Source organism: Pseudophryne corroboree, chromosome 1, assembly GCF_028390025.1.
Source record: "Pseudophryne corroboree isolate aPseCor3 chromosome 1, aPseCor3.hap2, whole genome shotgun sequence".
NCBI classification, from domain to species: domain Eukaryota; kingdom Metazoa; phylum Chordata; class Amphibia; order Anura; family Myobatrachidae; genus Pseudophryne; species Pseudophryne corroboree.
This window is the reverse complement of record NC_086444.1, coordinates 500,905,154-500,923,982: the sequence shown is the minus strand read 5'-3', so window position 1 is coordinate 500,923,982 and position 18,829 is coordinate 500,905,154. Positions and strand designations below refer to the sequence as shown.

The window sequence follows — 18,829 nt, the reverse complement described above, 5'->3', positions numbered from 1 at the left end:
CCAATCCGGAACAATGAGTATAGTTCTTACTCCTCTCCTTATTATTCTCATTACCCTGGGTATGAGAGGCAGAGAAGGGAACACATACACCGACTGGTACTCCCACGGTGTTACCAGAGCGTCCACAGCTATCGCCTGAGGGTCCCTTGACCTGGCGCAATATCTTTTTAGCTTTTTGTTGAGGCGGGACGCCATCATGTCCACCTGTGGCCTTTCCCAACGGTGTACCATCATTTGGAAGACTTCTGGATGAAGTCCCCACTCTCCCGGGTGGAGGTCGTGTCTGCTGAGGAAGTCTGCTTCCCAGTTGTCCACTCCGGGAATGAACACTGCTGACAGTGCTAACACATGATTTTCTGCCCATCGGAGAATCCTTGTGGCTTCTGCCATCGCCATCCTGCTTCTTGTGCCGCCCTGTCGGTTTACATGAGCGACCACCGTGATGTTGTCTGACTGGATCAGCACCGGCCGGTGTTGAAGCAGGGGTCTAGACTGACTTAGGGCATTGTAAATGGCCCTTAGTTCCAGAATATTTTTGTGTAGGGAAGTCTCCTGACTTGTCCATAGTCCTTGGAAGTTTCTTCCCTGTGTGACTGCCCTCCAGCCTCGAAGGCTGGCATCCGTGGTCACCAGGACCCAGTCCTGTATGCCGAATCTGCGGCCCTCTAGAAGATGAGCACTCTGCAGCCACCACAACAGCGACACCCTGGCCCTTGGAGACAGGGTTATCCGCCGATGCATCTGAAGATGCGACCCGGACCACTTGTCCAACAGATCCCACTGGAAGATCCTTGCATGGGACCTGGCGAATGGAATTTCTTCGTAAGAAGCTACCATCTTTCCCAGGGCTCGCGTGCATTGATGCACCAACACCTGTACTTGTATTAGGAGGTCTCTGTCTAGAGACGACAACTCCTTGGACTTCTCCTCCGGGAGAAACCCTTTTTATCCTGTTCTGTGTCCAGAACCATACCCAGGAACAGTAGACGCGTCGTAGGAACCAGCTGCGACTTTGGAATATTCAGAATCCAGCCGTGCTGTTGTAGCACTTCCCGAGATAGTGCTACTCCGACGAACAACTGCTCCCTGGACCTCGCCTTTATAAGGAGATCGTCCAAGTACGGGATAATTATTTCGGCCATTACCTTGGTAAATACCCTTGGTGCCGAGGACAGACCAACGGCAACGTCTGGAATTGGTAATGACAATCCTGTACCACAATTTTGAGGTACTCCTGGTGAGGAGGGTAAATAGGGACATGCAGGTAAGCATCCTTGATGTCCAGTGATACCATGAAATTCTCCAGGCTAGCAATAATCGCCCTGAGCGATTCCATTTTGAACTTGAACCTTCGTATATAAGTGTTCAAGGATTTCAATTTTAGAATGGGTCTCACCGAACCGTCTGGTTTCGGTACCACAAACATTTTGGAATAGTAACCCCGGCCTTGTTGAAGGAGGGGTACCTTGATTTCACCTGCTGGAAGTACAGCTTGTGAATTGCCGCCAGTACTACCTCCCTTTCTCCGAGGGCAGCAGGCAAGGCTGATGTGAGGTAACGGCGAGGGGGAGTCGCCTCGAACTCCAGCTTGTATCCCTGTGATACTAATTGCAGAACCTAGGGATCCACCTGTGGGCAAGCCCACTAGTCCCTGAAGTTCCCGAGACGCGCCCCCACCGCACCTGTCTCCACCTGTGGAGCCCCAGCGTCATGCGGTGGACTCAGAGGAAGCGGGGGAAGATTTTTGATCCTGGGAACTGGCTGTCTGGTGCAGCTTTTTCCTTCTTCCCTTGTCTCTGTGCAGAAAGGAAGCGCCTTTGACCCGCTTGCTTTTCTGAAGCCGAAAGGACTGTACCTGAAAATACGGTGCTTTCTTAGGCTGTGAGGAAACCTGAGGTAAAAATTTTTCTTCCCAGCTGTTGCTGTGGATACGAGGTCCCAGAGACCATCCCCAAACAATTCCTCACCCTTATAAGGCAGAATCTCCATGTGCCTTTTAAAGGCAGCATCACCTGTCCACTGCCGGGTCTCTAATACCCTCCTGGCAGAATGGACATTGCATTAATTCTGGATGCCAGCCGGCAAATATCCCTCTGTGCATCCCTCATATATAAGACGACGTCTATAATATGCTCTATGTTAGCACAATATTATCCCTGTCTAGGGTATTAATATTATCTGACAGGGTATCAGACCACGTTGCAGCAGCACTATTTATGCTGAGGCAATTGCAGGTCTCAGTATAGTACCTGAGTGTGTATATACAGACTTCAGGATAGCCTCCTGCTTTTTATCAGCAGGCTCCTTCAAAGTGGCCGTATCCCAAGACGGCAGTGCCACCTTTTTTGACAAACGTGTGAGCGCCTTATTCACCCTAGGGGATATCTCCCAACGTGACCTATCCTCTGGCGGGAAAGGGTACGCCAGCAGTAACTTTTTAGAAATTACCAGTTTCTTATCGGGGGAACCCACGCTCTTTACACACTTCATTCACTCATCTGATGGGGGAACAAAACACTGGCTGCTTTTTCTCACCAAACATAAAACCCCTTTTATGTGGTACTTGGGTTCATGTCAGAAATGTGTAACACATTTTTCATTGCCGAGATCATGCAACGGATGTTCCTAGTGGATTGTGTATATGTCTCATTTGAGCCCCTGATGGCCTTTGAGACGCCTGGGCAGGCGCGGGCTGAGAAGCCGGCTGTCCCACGGCTGTTACGTCATCCAGCCTTTTATGTAAGGAGTTGACATTGTCGGTTAATACCTTCCACCTATCCATCCACTCTGGTGTCGGCCCCACAGGGGGCGACATCCCATTTATCGGCCTCTGCTCCGCCTCCACATAACCTTCCTCATCCAACATGTCGACACAGCCGTACCGACACACCGCACACACACAGGGAATGCTCTGACTGAGGACAGGACCCCACAAAGTCCTTTGGGGAGACAGAGAGAGAGTATGCCAGCACACACCAGAGCGCTATATAATGCAGGGATTAACACTATAACTGAGTGATTTTTCCCCCAATAGCTGCTTGTATACACATATTGCGCCTAAATTTAGTGCCCCCCCTCTCTTTTTAACCCTTTGAGCCTGAAAACTACAGGGGAGAGCCTGGGGAGCTGTCTTCCAGCTGCACTGTGAAGAAAAAATGGCGCCAGTGTGCTGAGGGAGATAGCCCCGCCCCTTTTTCGGCTGACTTTTCTCCCGCTTTTTTCATGGATTCTGGCAGGGGTAATTTATCACATATATAGCCCTGGGACTATATATTGTGATGATTTGCCAGCCAAGGTGTATTATATTGCCCTCAGGGCGCCCCCCCCCCCCAGCGCCCTGCACCCATCAGTGACCGGAGTGTGAGGTGTGCATGAGGAGCAATGGCGCACAGCTGCAGTGCTGTGCGCTACCTTGTTGAAGACAGAAGTCTTCTGCCGCCGATTTTCCGGAACACTTCTTGCTTCTGGCTCTGTAAGGGGGCCGGCGGCGCGGCTCCGGGACCGAACATCGAGGTCGGTTCCTGTGGTCGATCCCTCTGGAGCTAATGGTGTCCAGTAGCCTAAGAAGCCCAAGCTACCACCAGTTAGGTAGGTTCGCTTCTTCTCCCCTTAGTCCCTCGCTGCAGTGAGTCTGTTGCCAGCAGATCTCACTGTAAAATAAAAAACCTAAAATATACTTTCTTTCTAGGAGCTCAGGAGAGCCACTAGTGTGCATCCAGCTCAGCCGGGCACAAGATTCTAACTGAGGTCTGGAGGAGGGTCATAGTGGGAGGAGCCAGTGCACACCAGGTAGTCCTAAAGCTTTCTTTAGTTGTGCCCGGTCTCCTGCGGAGCCGTTATTCCCCATGGTCCTTACGGAGTCCCAGCATCCACTTAGGACGTCAGAGAAATTAACTATATAAATACAGGCAAAACAATTTCCAGTCTTAGCAATTGTACGAAGCAATTGGCAGGGGTGGACTAAGAGAAGAGGGAGCACATGTGTAGTTTCCGTGTGGGCACATGCCATAATCCCAGAGTTTTCTCTACTGCACATGCAAAATCTTTAGAAAAATGACTCTAGATAGGCAAGTATAATGTGTGAGTGCAGGGAGTGTGGTGTGTGCCTCCCAAGGACCCAGGGTCCTGTGTGCCCTATTGGCGCACCCCAACCACAAGTGTTGGTTACCACTGTTTGACAAATACGAACATACATACTTGTGTTTTTCTAATGTCATTGGGAAAACAGTCTAAGCAATTTTCCAGGACCGTCACAATAGTTATTTTATATTACATATATGTTAGACTCACAGTGTTCCCAAATTAACAGGAGTAGTAAGCATTGGTTCTTATCACTCCTACTTTACTTTATTTGGGACCTGTAAGGAAGTTATGGGATGAGTTTAATAGCCTGTGTAAACTTCAGGTCACATAGGTGTCTTTCCGTTTTTCATGTAAAAAGGATATAAGCTCTTGTCTGATAATATAAGTGACATTCTGCGCTGTACGGTAGGCGGTAGCCAATATAAAATACCTTATGGAGAAACTAAATGCCCACAGTCAAGACAGAAATGAGAATGTGAGCTGTAAATCAGTTCCATTCACTGTAGTTCAGGGGAGTTACAGTATAATTAACTCTTGGAAAATAGCAGAATGGAATCTTAAAGGGGGGTACTGACGGGGGGAGATGTGTGCTGAGCGATCTTAACACAGACCGCTCGGCACACATCTCTCCCCCCGCTCAGCACAGCGCAATGTGCTGCGCGAGGGGGAAACGGACGGGGGGCCGCTCACTTCACACAGCGGTGAAGTGAGCGACCCGCTAGATTGAGCCTGCGTGCAGGCTCAATCTAGCACCGGCGATAGCGATGCGCGGCCCTATCACTGTGGGGGGTACACACGGCAGATCCGTGCTTAACATCTAAGCAATCTAGTCAGATTGCTTAGATTTTAAACACGGATCTCTCCACGTGTACCCCCCTTTAGATTAGCTATCTAAAACTATGTCCTGCATTGTAAATGGGATGAAGTTGATATGCCGGTGCTTGGGATCCCGGCAGTCAGGATACCGACGCTGGAATTCTGACCACTGACAATGCTGACAGCAGGAAAGCCTGCTAACAGGGGCTATTCCCACGCGTGGGTGTCCACGACACCCATAGAGTGGGAATAGAACATGTGGCGAGCGCAGCCTGCAAGGGTCTCTGTTGCACTCGCCCCCCGCGCCGGCATTCTGGTGGGTCGGTATGCTGACCTCCAGGATCCCGATTGCCAGCATTACAGCCCCAAACCCTTTGCTAGTTACTAAGCAAGGGGCTCTTTTATATACAGCTCCAGTTCCCTGGCTTCCATACTTTACGCCAGAGAATCTTTACTAAGGACTCTACACTAGCACTGGTTCTCTTAAAATACTGTATGCAAAAGATACTACAGGCTTGCAGCTTAGTTTAGAGTGTTTGGAAACCACTAGGTCAATGGGGGTAATTCAGACCTGATCGCTGTGCTTCTAAATTTGCTGTTCTGCGATCAGATAGTCGCCGCCCAAAGAGAGTGTAAATTTTCCCTGTGCAAGTGTGCAATCGCATGTTTACGCCGTGCAAAAATGTTCCTCAGTCAGCGGTAAGCTGCAAATCCGTTTGCAACTCACTCACCATCGAATGGTTTTTACAGTGTGTGCACAGCCCAGGACCTACTCCTACAGTGCGATGAGAACAGGCTGATCGGGGGCCGCAGAGGACATCACACACCCTCCCTGAAAACGCTTGGGAACGCCTGCATTATCCATGACACTCCCAGAAAACGACCAGTTACCACCGACAAATGTCCGCTTCCTGTCAATCATGAATGAAAAATTTTTGCACCAGCTTGTCGCTGTTTGGCGGCGCATATGCATGCGCAGTCAATCGATAATCGCCAGCAGCGATCAGGTCTGAATCGGGCCCATGTTCAAATGATACTGAGCAAAATTATAAGTGGAGTGTGGATTACAAAGCAACTTTCTGGCTAGTCAATTAGTAAAATGATTTCTTTTTTCTAATAACAAGAAAACATGAGAATTTACATTTTATCATGTCATGTACAACTTAGTTATTACAAATATCTAGTATGTAGTAACAACATAAGAAAACAAAATGATTACAAAGAATACATTCATATATTCCATCTAAACTATAGTGTTTACTTTCTTTTGTAAATCATACCCTGAATTCTGTTCCCATATGTAGTCCTGTACGTGCATGTGGTAGATTAGAAACCTGATTCTAGCAGAAAGTTTTCAATTAAACGGGATGTAAAACTTGGAAGGATCACCTTGCGTTTATAAGGCTGGGCTGTTCTGAAGAACTGGGAATGCAAGGTATTCTCCGTCGAAGAGAGCTTGCTGTCCATCTGGCTGTTCTGGTTTATTGAAAGATGACTTTGATTCTGTGCCAGGTCATTGGTGGAACTGTGAGCAGATCTCTGGCAGAAAGAGTAAATAAACATAAGTACAACATAGAGCACAATAGTAAAGATCCAAAGAAAAAAGTAATGAGTAATCAATATAATAAAAATAATATTGTTGCGTTAGTGCGCATCGAACTTTTCATGCACTTGTAATGCCCTAATAAAAACAAGGGGAAAAAATGTGCAATAGTATTTAATCACATAAATATGCAAGGGTCAAGAAGACAGAAAAACTGTTCCTGGGGCACGCTTTGCATAAATATAGAAAGAAAAATAGTTTAAAATATAACTTTTATTGTAATAACCTAGAAATTACACTAACAGGTGTACTAAATAGTCATTTTAAAAGAAGGGAATTTACTTTTCCAACAATATATGATAGTCACAAAGCGTAGGATGCTAATAGCGCAATAGTTAAAAATAAAAAAAAGGGAAAAGTGTTCACTCTCTATGCTGTAGCAGCTCCAAGTTTAACAATATTGCCTTAATAATTGGCTTTGTTTCAGTTAGCCTCTACCTGTGATTCATTAAAAAAGGTCACCTTTAATGGAAAAATAGACCCTAACTTAAATAGTACTGTGAATCTGTGGGAACGCTGTGAAAATGAAGACGAAAGAGTATTTTAAGAAACTTAATGATTAAGTAATAGGCATCCACAATATAGGAAACAGTTATAAAATACTAGCCAAGTGCTTGGATATCCTATTGAGAATGGTTGGGTTTATTGCTACATGGGAGCTTGATCATACCGCAAAAAATCAGGTTCAGAGAAAGAAGGACACATGATGGAAGCCACAGTAAGATCATCAATATAACACTGAAGGAGCTATAGAGTTCAGTGTCAATTCAAAACGCTACAGCACATGTGACGCTAACCATTCCTCAGCCAACAAAATCCTAACTGTTTGGATTCTTGGAATTGCTTAATATTGAGACTCTTGGACTTGCTAAGAGTGGTGGTTATTGGACTTGATGAATGTGAGGATGCTTGGACTTGCTAAACATGAGGATACTTGGACTTGATAAACGTGAGGATACTTGGACTTGCTTGAAGATGAGAGGAATTCCAGAACTATTGAGGTGAGACCCCTAGCACCCTCTAGAGGGTCTTCTGCCAACAGATACTCCCCTGCTGTTCCCTTAGTGCTTGTTACGCATACCGGTACTTAGGGGGCCCCCTGGACTTAATTCCTCCAGCGGCAAGAGCTCACCCAATAGGCTGGGGAACTGGAAACAGACTGAGAGTGAGGCACACAATAGCCCGGGGAGTGAGACAAGAGACGAGTCTCCACCGGGGCGGATATTACACTGTGCAGATGGTTTGCAGGCTACAGTACTGGGAAAGTAGAGGAATGGTGCCACACTAAGTCTTAGGTGGAAACAGGCAGGGCAGACGTCAGGTTAAAGACAGGCAGGAAAACTGGCAGAGTATCCACAGGAACAACTTGGACAGGAGTCCGAGACCAGCAGCTTACACTCAGGTATAAAATGTAACCAGTACAGAGGGGGTGGCAAGAAAGGTATTTAAAGAGTAGCTGACCAATCAGCAAGTGTGCAGTGAGGGAGAGCAATTAATCCCACACGTTTAGCACTGCCACCACCCATCGCTGAGGATGCAACAGCTTCTACCACATCTGGAGCGGTCACAACAGAGCAGCTGCCATTAATCCTCCACCAGACCCCATGTTGGCCACATGTTTCAAAGTCTGCTCCTTTACCCAGGGCCATTCTCACTGTGTGTCCCTGGCTCCCACCCTATAGATCTCAACCATTTATCAGGCTCACCTACAGCCTTTAGAAAGTTGCACCCTAACTGCTCTCCTAAAGTAGAAACACTATTAATCCACCCATAACCAGCTAGTATGTTATTTTTTTTTTTTTATTTAACAATTTTTATTAGTGGTATATTTCCAAATTACAACATTTGTATACAATAAGACATGGAGCATAGGTTACACAGATGTTGAAAAATGTAGGTTAGTCTCATCTAGTCATCTTTGGATCGAGTATGTGCCTGGTGGCACTGCATGGTGGAGGAACAGATCAGTATATGTTATACTGAGGAAATATCCATATAGCAAAAAGGCATCATAACATCTACCACTTGAACCCGTTTAACAATATTGAGTAACAAAAGATATACTATAACGGTGTTAAGAACTATTCAGTTATCTTTATCGATAGCTATCATGCCTGAGTAATGTCGTCTATTCCTGTAAAAGAGCTAGTGGTATTTTGGAGTAAAAGGAGATAATCGCCATACCATAGATGATGATATTTGTATATCACATTAGCCATAAGATGTTGCTCCACGATATTAAATAAGGAATAGTATACCGAAATATAGGGTAAGAGAGAGGAAAGAATAGTTATTAAAGAGATAGAAAGTGGGATAAGAAAGAATGAACCTCAGGAGATGAGCCCAGAGAGAGGCTAAGAAAGGACAGAAAGAGAGAAAGGAAGTAAAGAGGGCAAAAGGAGTGGTTTGGAAAGATGAAGAGAGAAAAAAAGAAAAAAAAAATACAGCTCTACCATAATGTAGTTGTGAAAAAGGCGATATTTGATGATAACACATTATTAGCGTAATCTATATATCTATCTCTGTCAAGACAAATACTTCAAAGAATAGTATGGGGGGGGTAAGTGAGAGAAAAAAAAGAAGTGTAAAAAGAAGAAAGGTGGGGTGGGGGGCGGGTGGACTCTCCGAACCTGGGCGGCACGTAGAGGGGTGAGGAGTGATACTATGAAGAGGGTGCGGAGCCCTCGAGTATGTAATGGAGCCTGGCAGATGAAAGTATATATGAATAAGAAAAATACATTAGTGAAGAGACCAACGAGCGATGTCAAACATTTTGGTTAGCGAGAGTCTCTCTTCGTCTGGTAGGGACAGTAGGTAGTAGTGCCATTTGTTCAGAAATTTAGATAGGATCTCTCCTCTGGCCAGAATCAAAGATCTTCTGTCAAAGAGGAATATCTGTCTAAGCTTCTGCAGTACCTCATTGAGGGATGGTGCAGATTTGGTGGTCCAATGAATTAGGATTATCTTTTTTGCAATCGTCACTATAATGGTAAGTAGTGGATGGATCTGAGGTGAGAACGGACCAATTTTCCAGTTTGTGAAATTTGCGCATAAGCATGCTAAGATGTCAGGTTGTATCCTAGCTTGAAATAGTCTATTAATGTAGGCTATAACTTTGTGCCAGAATTTTTTGATCTTCCCACATGACCAAAAGGAATGTAGGAATCTGGCCATGTGTGCTGAGCATTTTGGGCAGTTTCCCGATTCCTCCAAGACCATATGGCTTCTCTGTGCTGGAGAGATGTATGCTCTATGGATAGTTCTGAAGTGGACCTCTTGTAGATAAGAGGAGTTAAGCCAACTCATGGATTGACTAAAAGTAGGGCACAGATCAGAGATTTCGACTACTGTGGGTATGTCTTGTGACCATTTCGAGGGATTGGCTGGTGGAGAGGTAGGATGTCTGGCAAACATAAGTTTAGAGTATAAAAGACTAGTCTTGTATGGTCTGCGTGTTAGGGATTGGAGTAGTATTAGTATTAGATCCTGTGTGTCCGGATGGAAATTATGTGTATGTATAGATGTTGCAAAATGGCGGGCTTGTAGAAACATGAAGAATTGGTTATTAGGGAGTTGGTAGGTCTGTTGAAGGGCGGAGAAAGGGAGAGGTATTCCCCCTGGGTCAAAAACTTTTGATGTTGTCGATAGTCCTTTAGCCTTCCAGTCAAGGTACTGGCGGTTGGTTAACGAGGGTGGGAATCGTGGATTGCCCCAAAGCGGGATGTGTATGGATGAAGTGTAATCTCGGTGTAGGATTTTGTTGATGGAGATCCATGATTTGTATGTATCTGTGAAGATGATGTTGTTATAGATATGTGGTGGGATGTCTTGCTTCCTGGCGTGGAGCAATGCACATGGGGAGTATGGAGCAAACATGGCTGTATCAAGATTTACATCTGTGTAGGTGGAGGATTCTAAAATCCAGTCAGAAATGTATCGGAACATAACAGAGTGAGTATACATACGAAGGTTGGGGGCTTTAAGGCCTCCGTGCTTAATGGGATTTTGCAGTTTGTTTAGCGAAATTCTGGATTTTTTATGTTTCCATAGAAATCTAGAGGTTAGTTTGTCAAAGGTAGCAAAGTCAGAGGTTTTCAAAGAGAGTGGCAACATTTGAATGAGGTAGAAGATTTTGGGGAATATAATACTCTTTATAGCCGCAAGGCGGCCCAATAGTGACAGTGGGAGATCCTTCCAGTTATCATACAGTGTAGCTATTTTTGTTAGTAGGGGGGTATAATTAAGTTTATAGATGTTAGCGGTGGATGGTGGAATTTTGATCCCTAAGTATTTTATACCTTCCCTGGCTATATGAAAAGTGGAAAGGGATGGGGTGATTTGAGTGATGGGGGGAGGGCCATTAATGGGTAGGATTTCTGATTTAGATATGTTTATTTTAAGACCTGCAGTTTGGCCAAACGCTGAGATGAGGGACATAACTTGGGGAACCGAGGAGGAAGGGTCAGAAAGGAAAAGAATCATGTCATCTGCAAATAAAGAAATTTTTAATTCTAGTGGTCCTAAAGCGATTCCAGGTATATTGGTCGAATTGCGGATAGCTATAGCGAGGGGTTCAATGGCTATGTTGAATAATAATGGTGATAATGAACACCCTTGTCTAGTGCCTCTAGCTATAGGGAAGGGGGAGGAGAGAGACCCATTACAGGAAATTTGGGATGTGGATTTGGAGTATAAGGCTGTAATTATATCAATAAATGATTTAGGGAATCCGAATTTGGAAAGTGTGTGATATAAGTGGGGCCATAGCACTAAGTCGAAGGCCTTCTCGGCGTCCAATGATAAGATAATGGCTGGTTTGGCGGAAGGAGAGATGTTCATACTTTGAACGACCGAGAAGACCTTCCTCAGGTTTATCACCGAGTGACGGCCAGAAATGAAGCCTGTCTGGTCTTGATGAATTATGTGGGGCAATATCGGTTGGAGACGATTGGATAGAATTTTTGTCAGAATTTTGTAGTCAAGGTTGAGTAGAGATATGGGCCTATATGAGCTGGGGAGGGACAAGTCACGATTTGGTTTGGGTAAAGTTTTTATTATTGCTGAGGTGAAGTAGAGTGGGGGATTGAGGTTTATAAGGAGGTGGTTGTATAATAAAACTAAGGTATCTATAATTTTGGGGGCTAGTAATTTGTAGAATTCGCCTGAGAATCCGTCAGGACCTGGGGCTTTGTCTCGATGAAGATGTTGGATAACTGAAAGGATCTCCTTGGCTGTGATGGGAGCCGTTAGAGAGTCAGAGAGGGATTGCGGGATGGTAGGGAGAGAGGGATATTCCCAAATAGGGGTGGAAGAGAGTGTATACTGTGAAGGCGTGTTTGTAGGGGGGGGGGGGGGGGGGAGAAGGTGCAGAGTATAGTGATTCGTAGAATGATTTCATCACCTCTGAGACTTGTTGATTAGAGGTTGTCATTTTACCATCAGGTGTTTTTAGAGGGCGTATAAAGGAAGGAGGGCGGGAACCATGAAGTAAGTTGGTCAAGAGCTTGCCTGTCTTGTTGCCAAATTTGTGATATTTAAAGTTTATGTTAAAGAGATGTTTATCGCCTAGAGATTGGAGATGTATTTCAAAGTTATTTTTTGCCTTGGTGTATAAATCTTTGTTTTCAGGTGAGGGTGATGTTTTGAATTGTTGGAATGATGATGTTAGTTCTGACTGCAATTGTAAGTAGGTTGAGGCCAGTTGCTTTTTAGATTTAGAGGTGTATGAGATGATCATGCCTCTTAAAACTGATTTGGCTGTTTGCCAGAATATTGGGGGGTTGGAGGTGAGGTAAGATATATTATTAGAGGCGAATTCATCCCATTTCGCTATTAGAGCTTCACAAAACAATTGTGAGCGTGATAAATGAGTTGGGAATCTCCAAATTTTCGTGACAGAAGGGTCATGTGAGAGTTTGAGATCAAACCAGATGAGGGCATGGTCCGAGAGAGAGATGGTTTCTATAGTGGTAGAAATAATATCTGGGATTAGAATATGGGAAATTAAAAAATAATCTATTCGGGATAGGGTGCCATGTGCGGCAGAGAGGCATGTGTATTCTCTGTCGATGGGATTGAAGGCTCTCCAGACATCAGTGGTTTGGAGAGAGGAGGCGAGGTGGGGAATACCAAATTTTGGTAAAGAGGTAGGTTTAGAGGAAGTGTTGGAGCGATCAAGAAGTGGGGAGGAGATTAGATTGAGGTCACCTCCAATGATTAGTCTTTCTTGGAGGAAGGGGGTTAATTTAGCTATCAGTGTGGAGAAAAAAGATTTATTGTAGTTATTGGGTGCGTATATGTTACACAATACATATGAAATGTCTTGTAAGGTAATGTGTGCTATGATGAATCTGCCATTAGGGTCGGGTGTAGTCCTAGTCACTTTAAATGGTAGAGAGGATCTAGCCAATATGATTACTCCACGGGCCTTGGAGGAAAAAGGAGCCGCTGCTACAACTGTCCAGCCTAGGGTTCCTAATTTTTTTGATTCTAGATCCGTTAAGTGAGTTTCTTGTAGATATGCTAAGTCTAAGTGTTGTTTATTTAGGTATTGCAGGATTCTACGACGTTTGGCTGGGGAATTTATGCCGCCCACGTTCAGAGAGCCAACCTTAAGGTGAGAGAGTGTCATATGTGATATTTACCATGTGAGGAGGGGACAGGGATAGGGCATTGTGTAGGCCATATTTTGAGTATGTTGAGATGGAAAGGTAGAAGGAGAAAAGGAAGAATTGATAGAAGAAAGATAGCATTGAGAAGATAAACAAAACATAATGCAAAAAAGTCCTAGTTAGGACAACACTAGGAAACAACCTAGTTGATCTGCGGCATGACCAGCATACCAACTTTCGATTCATCGGAGTAAAGGAAGGTATAACCTCAAGGGAGCCTTAGCTGCCCGGAACTAACCCACCAGGTTGAAACATATAGAAGGGGGTGAACCTATGGGGGGTGGGGGAGGGGGGGTGGGGAGGGGGGGTGGGAGGTTGGGATGAGCAGGTGGGTGTATGTCATAGCTGCAGGCTGCGTGTCATTAATGACCGCAAGGGGCATCACATCAACCCATATACTATCTAGTTACATATATAATAATGTCATAAAATCAAAGGGTTTATCCTTAATAGTATTTGGTGTAGTATCGGAGATAGGCCTATTAGCCCTGCTTATAAGTGAAAAACAATCATGACAATAAACAGTGGTACGTGTCAACATAGCTGTCCTTCAGTGGTTGCGCTGGAGAGGTGAATAGCCCATCACGAAGGCTATCTAGGACGTTATGCAGTGTCAGAAATGTCCTCATGATGTCCTTGCGCTTCTTCTTTGAGGAATGCATCTGCGTCTCCAGGGGTGTTAAAGTCGTAAAATGTGTCTCCTGTGAATATGCGTAGTTTAGCTGGATATTGGAGGGCAAATTTCCTTTTCATCTGTATCAACTGAGCACAGATAGGTGAAAAAGCCTTTCTGGCCCGTGTGAGTTCAGGAGAGAAGTCTTGGAAGATAAGTAATTTATTTTTTTCCCATATCAGTGGGCGTACTTGTCTGGAAGCAATCCAAAGGGCTTGCTTGTGAAGGTAATTTAAGCAGCGGAAAATGACCACTCTGGGACGGGTATCTGCAGGACGTAGGTTGGGGCCAATTATATGTACCCTTTCTATGACAATGTCTTTACAAGCGTCAGTAATATGCAGCAGCTGGGGTAGTGTGTGACTCACAAAGCGTTCCAGGGCTGCATCTTTCACTGATTCAGGGATGCCAATTATTCTCAAGTTGTTTCTCCTGGATCTATTTTCAATATTATCCAGCTTATTTAAAAGATGATAGTTTTCCTTTTGAAGGCGGATGATGTCGTGCTGTGCATCTGCCATGTCATGAGCTATCTTCCCTATTTGTGTCTCGGTTGTGGTCACCCTATGAGTGAGATTTTTGAGCTGTGTGGAAATGTCAGTGACAGCCTGTGTCAATAGGGGCCCCATCGTGGCCGTTATAGCTTGGGCCAAATCAGCGTGTGTGATGGGAGAATCAGGGTGTCTCTGTGAGACAAACTTATCTGTTTCCGAAGCGGCTTTCTTGTGTGCCGGAGACGCTGGCGGCGAGTCTGTGCCGGGCGCCATCTTTGGATCTGCTCGTCGCTTCTCCTGCCGAAACAGCTGCGTGCGGGCGGAGGTATTCGGAGCCAGAAATTTCTCCATACACTGGGGGGAAGGAGGGGAGGTTCGTCCCTTCTTGTTGGAGGCTCCGGGGAGCCGTAAAAAGCTTGTTCGCGGTGAGTGAGTCCCGGGAGCTGCACGGACACGCTGCTCACAGCATGAACCCGGAACCGGAAGTTGCTAGTATGTTATTTTATAAAATGCTCAGACAATGACTTTTTTGTTATTGAATTAGGTTAATAACATCTATTTTAAATATTTATGTAAAAATGTCGGTCTATCAAGGATCAGAATATTGCGACCATTGGGAACCTACATTTTCCTAGCAGCTGCTTCTCTCTGCAGCCACGGTGTGGGGTCAGAGAGACAAGATTTCCCCAGTGGCTGCTAATATCTGCATCTCTGGGGTGCTGCCGTGGGGCCCAATAAGCAATGATCGGCAGCACAGCAGGCACTGGTGGTAGACGGCACCATGAAGCAGAGGGATCATGAGGTCTCTCTGATACCGGTAGCTGCAGGAAGATTGTCTTCCTGCAGCTGCACAGTGGGCTTTCTGACTGGTCACATCAGATGAGATCATGTCAGGAAAAGCCAAGCCTGGGGTAGTCACATCAGATGCGACCGCGCCAGGCAAGTATTTAAAATATGGATGTCAACCTTCTCCAACCAACAGTTGAACATTTGCAGCAGGGTCAGTTTGAGGTTCAGGTTTCTACCCAACTTCCCATGTTTGCTCCCTCCCTAGATCATGGGTATAATTATTTAAACACCTATAGTGAGGAATAAGCCTGCATTTCAATTGATGATAACCCACAACCTTGTCCCCTCCTTTATAAATTGGAAACCACTCAATCAGATTAGTAACACCCTCAGGTGCTTGAGAGGGGTTATTCTAAACAATAAATATACAAAACAGATTTTCCCAGCACACCAAGGGGCATTAGCAATAATATTTGAAAAGCTTCATGGTAGTAGAAAATCCAGAGATCTTAGTTACATACCTGTATATTTGCAAAAACGTGGTTAAGCCACCAGTCCACTTCAAGGTTTCTCTGATACTGGTTGTCCGTAACAATGCATGATAACAGTACCCACTCTGAGCCATATAATAGCTTACTATAAGGCCACATGATAATAGCACCTGTAAAAATGTGTCTAAATTTATAGCCAGCTTACCAGGGGTCACCCCTTGGTCCTCCAAATGGCACTGCAAGAACCAGCATGCTCTCCAAATGCTGTTCCCATCTGTGCCTCTCAAAACTGGGAACCACCAGTATCAGAGAAGCCTTGACGTGCCCTGGTGGCTTAACCATATTTTTTAAAATTTACAGTATCATGGAGCTTTTCAAACCCTATTGCTTATGCCCCTTGGTGTCCAGGGAAAATCTATTTTGTATTTTTCCTGTCCCCTCATTTGCCACTACATTTTACTGGTAGCATCTTCCACTGCAGATACTCACAAGCACCTTGGACTCAGTGGGTCAGATGCACCACTTTCATTTGTCTGATTTTATGGAAAAATGTTAATGATAGAATAGCCTAGGATAATTTTGTTGATACAGTCAAGATCGCAGACGAGGGTTTCACTACAGCTAAGGCATCTGGGGGCATTGGAGAGGAAAATAACCATGGTTAAATTGATGCTGGCATTTGCAGCATGCTATTTAAGGGTCTATAGAATAAGCCTTAAGAAGTAATCAAGTAAAGAGATAAAGGGCCAACCAACCAACTCCTGTCATTTTTCAAAGACAGCCTGTAACATGGCAGTTAGGAGCTGATTGGCTGGTACTTTATCTCTCTCCACGGCTTAGTACATAGACCCTTTAGAGTCTAGGCCTTCAGAATATATAATTGGATGATTTAATCCATGCCATGAATCTTACGTTAAAAAGGACTATATAGCGCATCTACTTTGAGGAATTTCATAAGAAGCAGGATGGACAAGATTTTATGCTGCTAGATTTTAAAGACGTAGAGGTATGGTTAGAGGCGACACAGCACAGGAGATTTTGGAGTGGCGTAGCTTACATTAAGAAGTAAGCACGATCAGCTGGATTGAAACAAAGCACATTTCAAAAAGGGAAGTCATTTGCTTTCAATAGATTGCTTTGAATAGAGAGAGGGGAGAATTTGTGTCCTTTGCAGAGGAAGGTATACTACTTAGGATTGCCAGGGGGGCATCATCTACAGCTCCCCCAGTGGAGGAGCCCCACAAATGAGTTAGGGAAAGCTCTTTTACCAGTCTCTTTTCCACAGTTAGTCATATAGCTGAAGTGGTACCTCAATAGGCTTGATGCGGAATTCATCAAGGATGGTTTTACAGTTGGTTTAAAAGTTCCTATTTCCCTTCAGGTGGTTGCTGCAGAATCACACAATCTTCGATCCACCAGAGAATTTCCTGAGCTGGTGTAAGCGAAGTTAGATGTGAAGCTTAGGTTAGGTAGGATGGTAGGGCAATTTAACAACACCCCCACACAAAATGTATGCATCTCCCCTTTAAGCGTTGTGTCAAAGAAAGTGCAGCAAATTTCATATTACACAACACTTATCTTACCCAGTGGGGTCATCAATTACGTATGCCATTGACCCTCACATTTGCAGTGTTATTGATCAGTCTTTTGATGATGCATGGTCTTTATTTAGGGATTTTGGTCTAAGTGTCCTTATGTTTAAGCTCGATATTGAATCGGCTTTTTCACCTGTTGCCTTTGCATCCAAATTCTTCAGGTTGGTGGGTTTCCCATTTAAAGAACATTATTGCATAGTCCACCGTTTGCCCATGGGCTATGCAGTCTCCTGTGCTTTCTTTCAGAGGTTCAGTACCTTTCTTCAATGGTTAATACAGGCATGCAAGGGTCTCACTAGGGTTGCACATTATATGGATGACTTTCTGGTGGTAGGGTCTTCAGATAGCGTGATTTGTAGCGTAATGCTATTTTTCTTACAGGCTTTGTTAAGGGTTTTAGGCGTGGCCATTGCACATGATAAGATGGAGGGAACTGTTCCCTGCCTATGTTACAGTAATCAACACAGTTGCAGGCGGGTGGTATTCATGTGACCGCCGGTCAGCTGACCGACAGTCACATGACCTCCTCCACCAGCCCGACGGGTCACTGTCCTGATGGTTGGCATGCCGACCAACAGGGACTATTTCCACTCGTGGGTGTCCACGACACCCATAGAGCGGGAATAGAACCCGTGGCGACCGCAGGTCGCCACCGAGCCCGCAGCGTGGCGAGCACAGCGTGGCGAGCGCAGCGAGCCCGCAAGGGGCTTGCTGCACTCGCCCCTCCCCGCCGGGATCCCGGCGTCGGTATGCTGCCGGGATCCTGGCATCGGTAAGCTGACCGGCGGTCAGGAGACCGCCGGTCAGCCGTAATACACCCTTGCAGGCAACTGATTAGTCAGATCGGTGGTTGCTTGTCAGCCGATAAAGTTGAGCTTAGGGAGGTTCAATCTTTTAGGGTAATACCGATATGGAAGGTCTTTTGTTGGAAGCTGATAAGCGCCACAGCAAGAATAACTGAACCGCAATAAAAGCTTAGTATATCTAGGGAAATTAAGGATGATCGGACTATGTGGTTATCATTCTTGAAAGATTTTAGTTGGATTAGGATTTAACTAGGTCTGCCCATGGACAGTCATTGCATGAAACTGTTTATAGATGCTGTGGGGTCTGTGGGTTATCTGTGCATATTTAATTGGCGAGTGGTGTTAGCCATGGCACTCTGCTGGTTTAACTATGACTCTATTGCTATTGGAGCGCTTACCAATAGTAGTAGCGGTTGAACTTTGTGTGCAGCAGCTTCGGAACCTTGGAGTGGCTCAGGCAATCATCAATCAGAAAGCTCAATCACCCTTGTCTTCGCGTCTTTTTCAGCATCTATTCCTTAAGTGTTGCTGTCTGTTTTCAGGCAAAACATAACACAGGAGTGGACAATTGTGCCGCTGATTTAATGTCTGAAATTTAGAGTGTTGGCACCCTGTTTGGCAAATCATCAAACAGATTTAGCGGCACGGGCTGCCACGACTCTGGCACCGCCCACTAGACGGGTCTCTTCGGCAGACTAGAGTCGCTGAGAGCAATTCCGTGTTTCTGCCTTATTAGCAGGTAAGAATGGCAAATAAAGCTTAAGTGCTTTAATTTGGGAATGTTACAAACAGGAGCGATCTAGGGCTT

The 18,829-nt window shown here is 45.1% G+C and overlaps 1 protein-coding gene across 2 annotated transcripts in view; it reads right to left on the bottom strand.

Annotated features, from left to right (window-relative positions):
* Positions 1 to 18,829, bottom strand: part of TRPM6 (transient receptor potential cation channel subfamily M member 6) — a 527,875-nt gene that overhangs the window by 191,856 nt on the left and 317,190 nt on the right. For both annotated transcript variants that reach the window (XM_063913863.1, XM_063913865.1), the window contains exon 15: positions 6,289 to 6,438. In XM_063913863.1, coding sequence (XP_063769933.1) covers positions 6,289 to 6,438 — 150 coding nt within the window. The remainder of the gene's footprint in view (positions 1 to 6,288; positions 6,439 to 18,829) is intronic.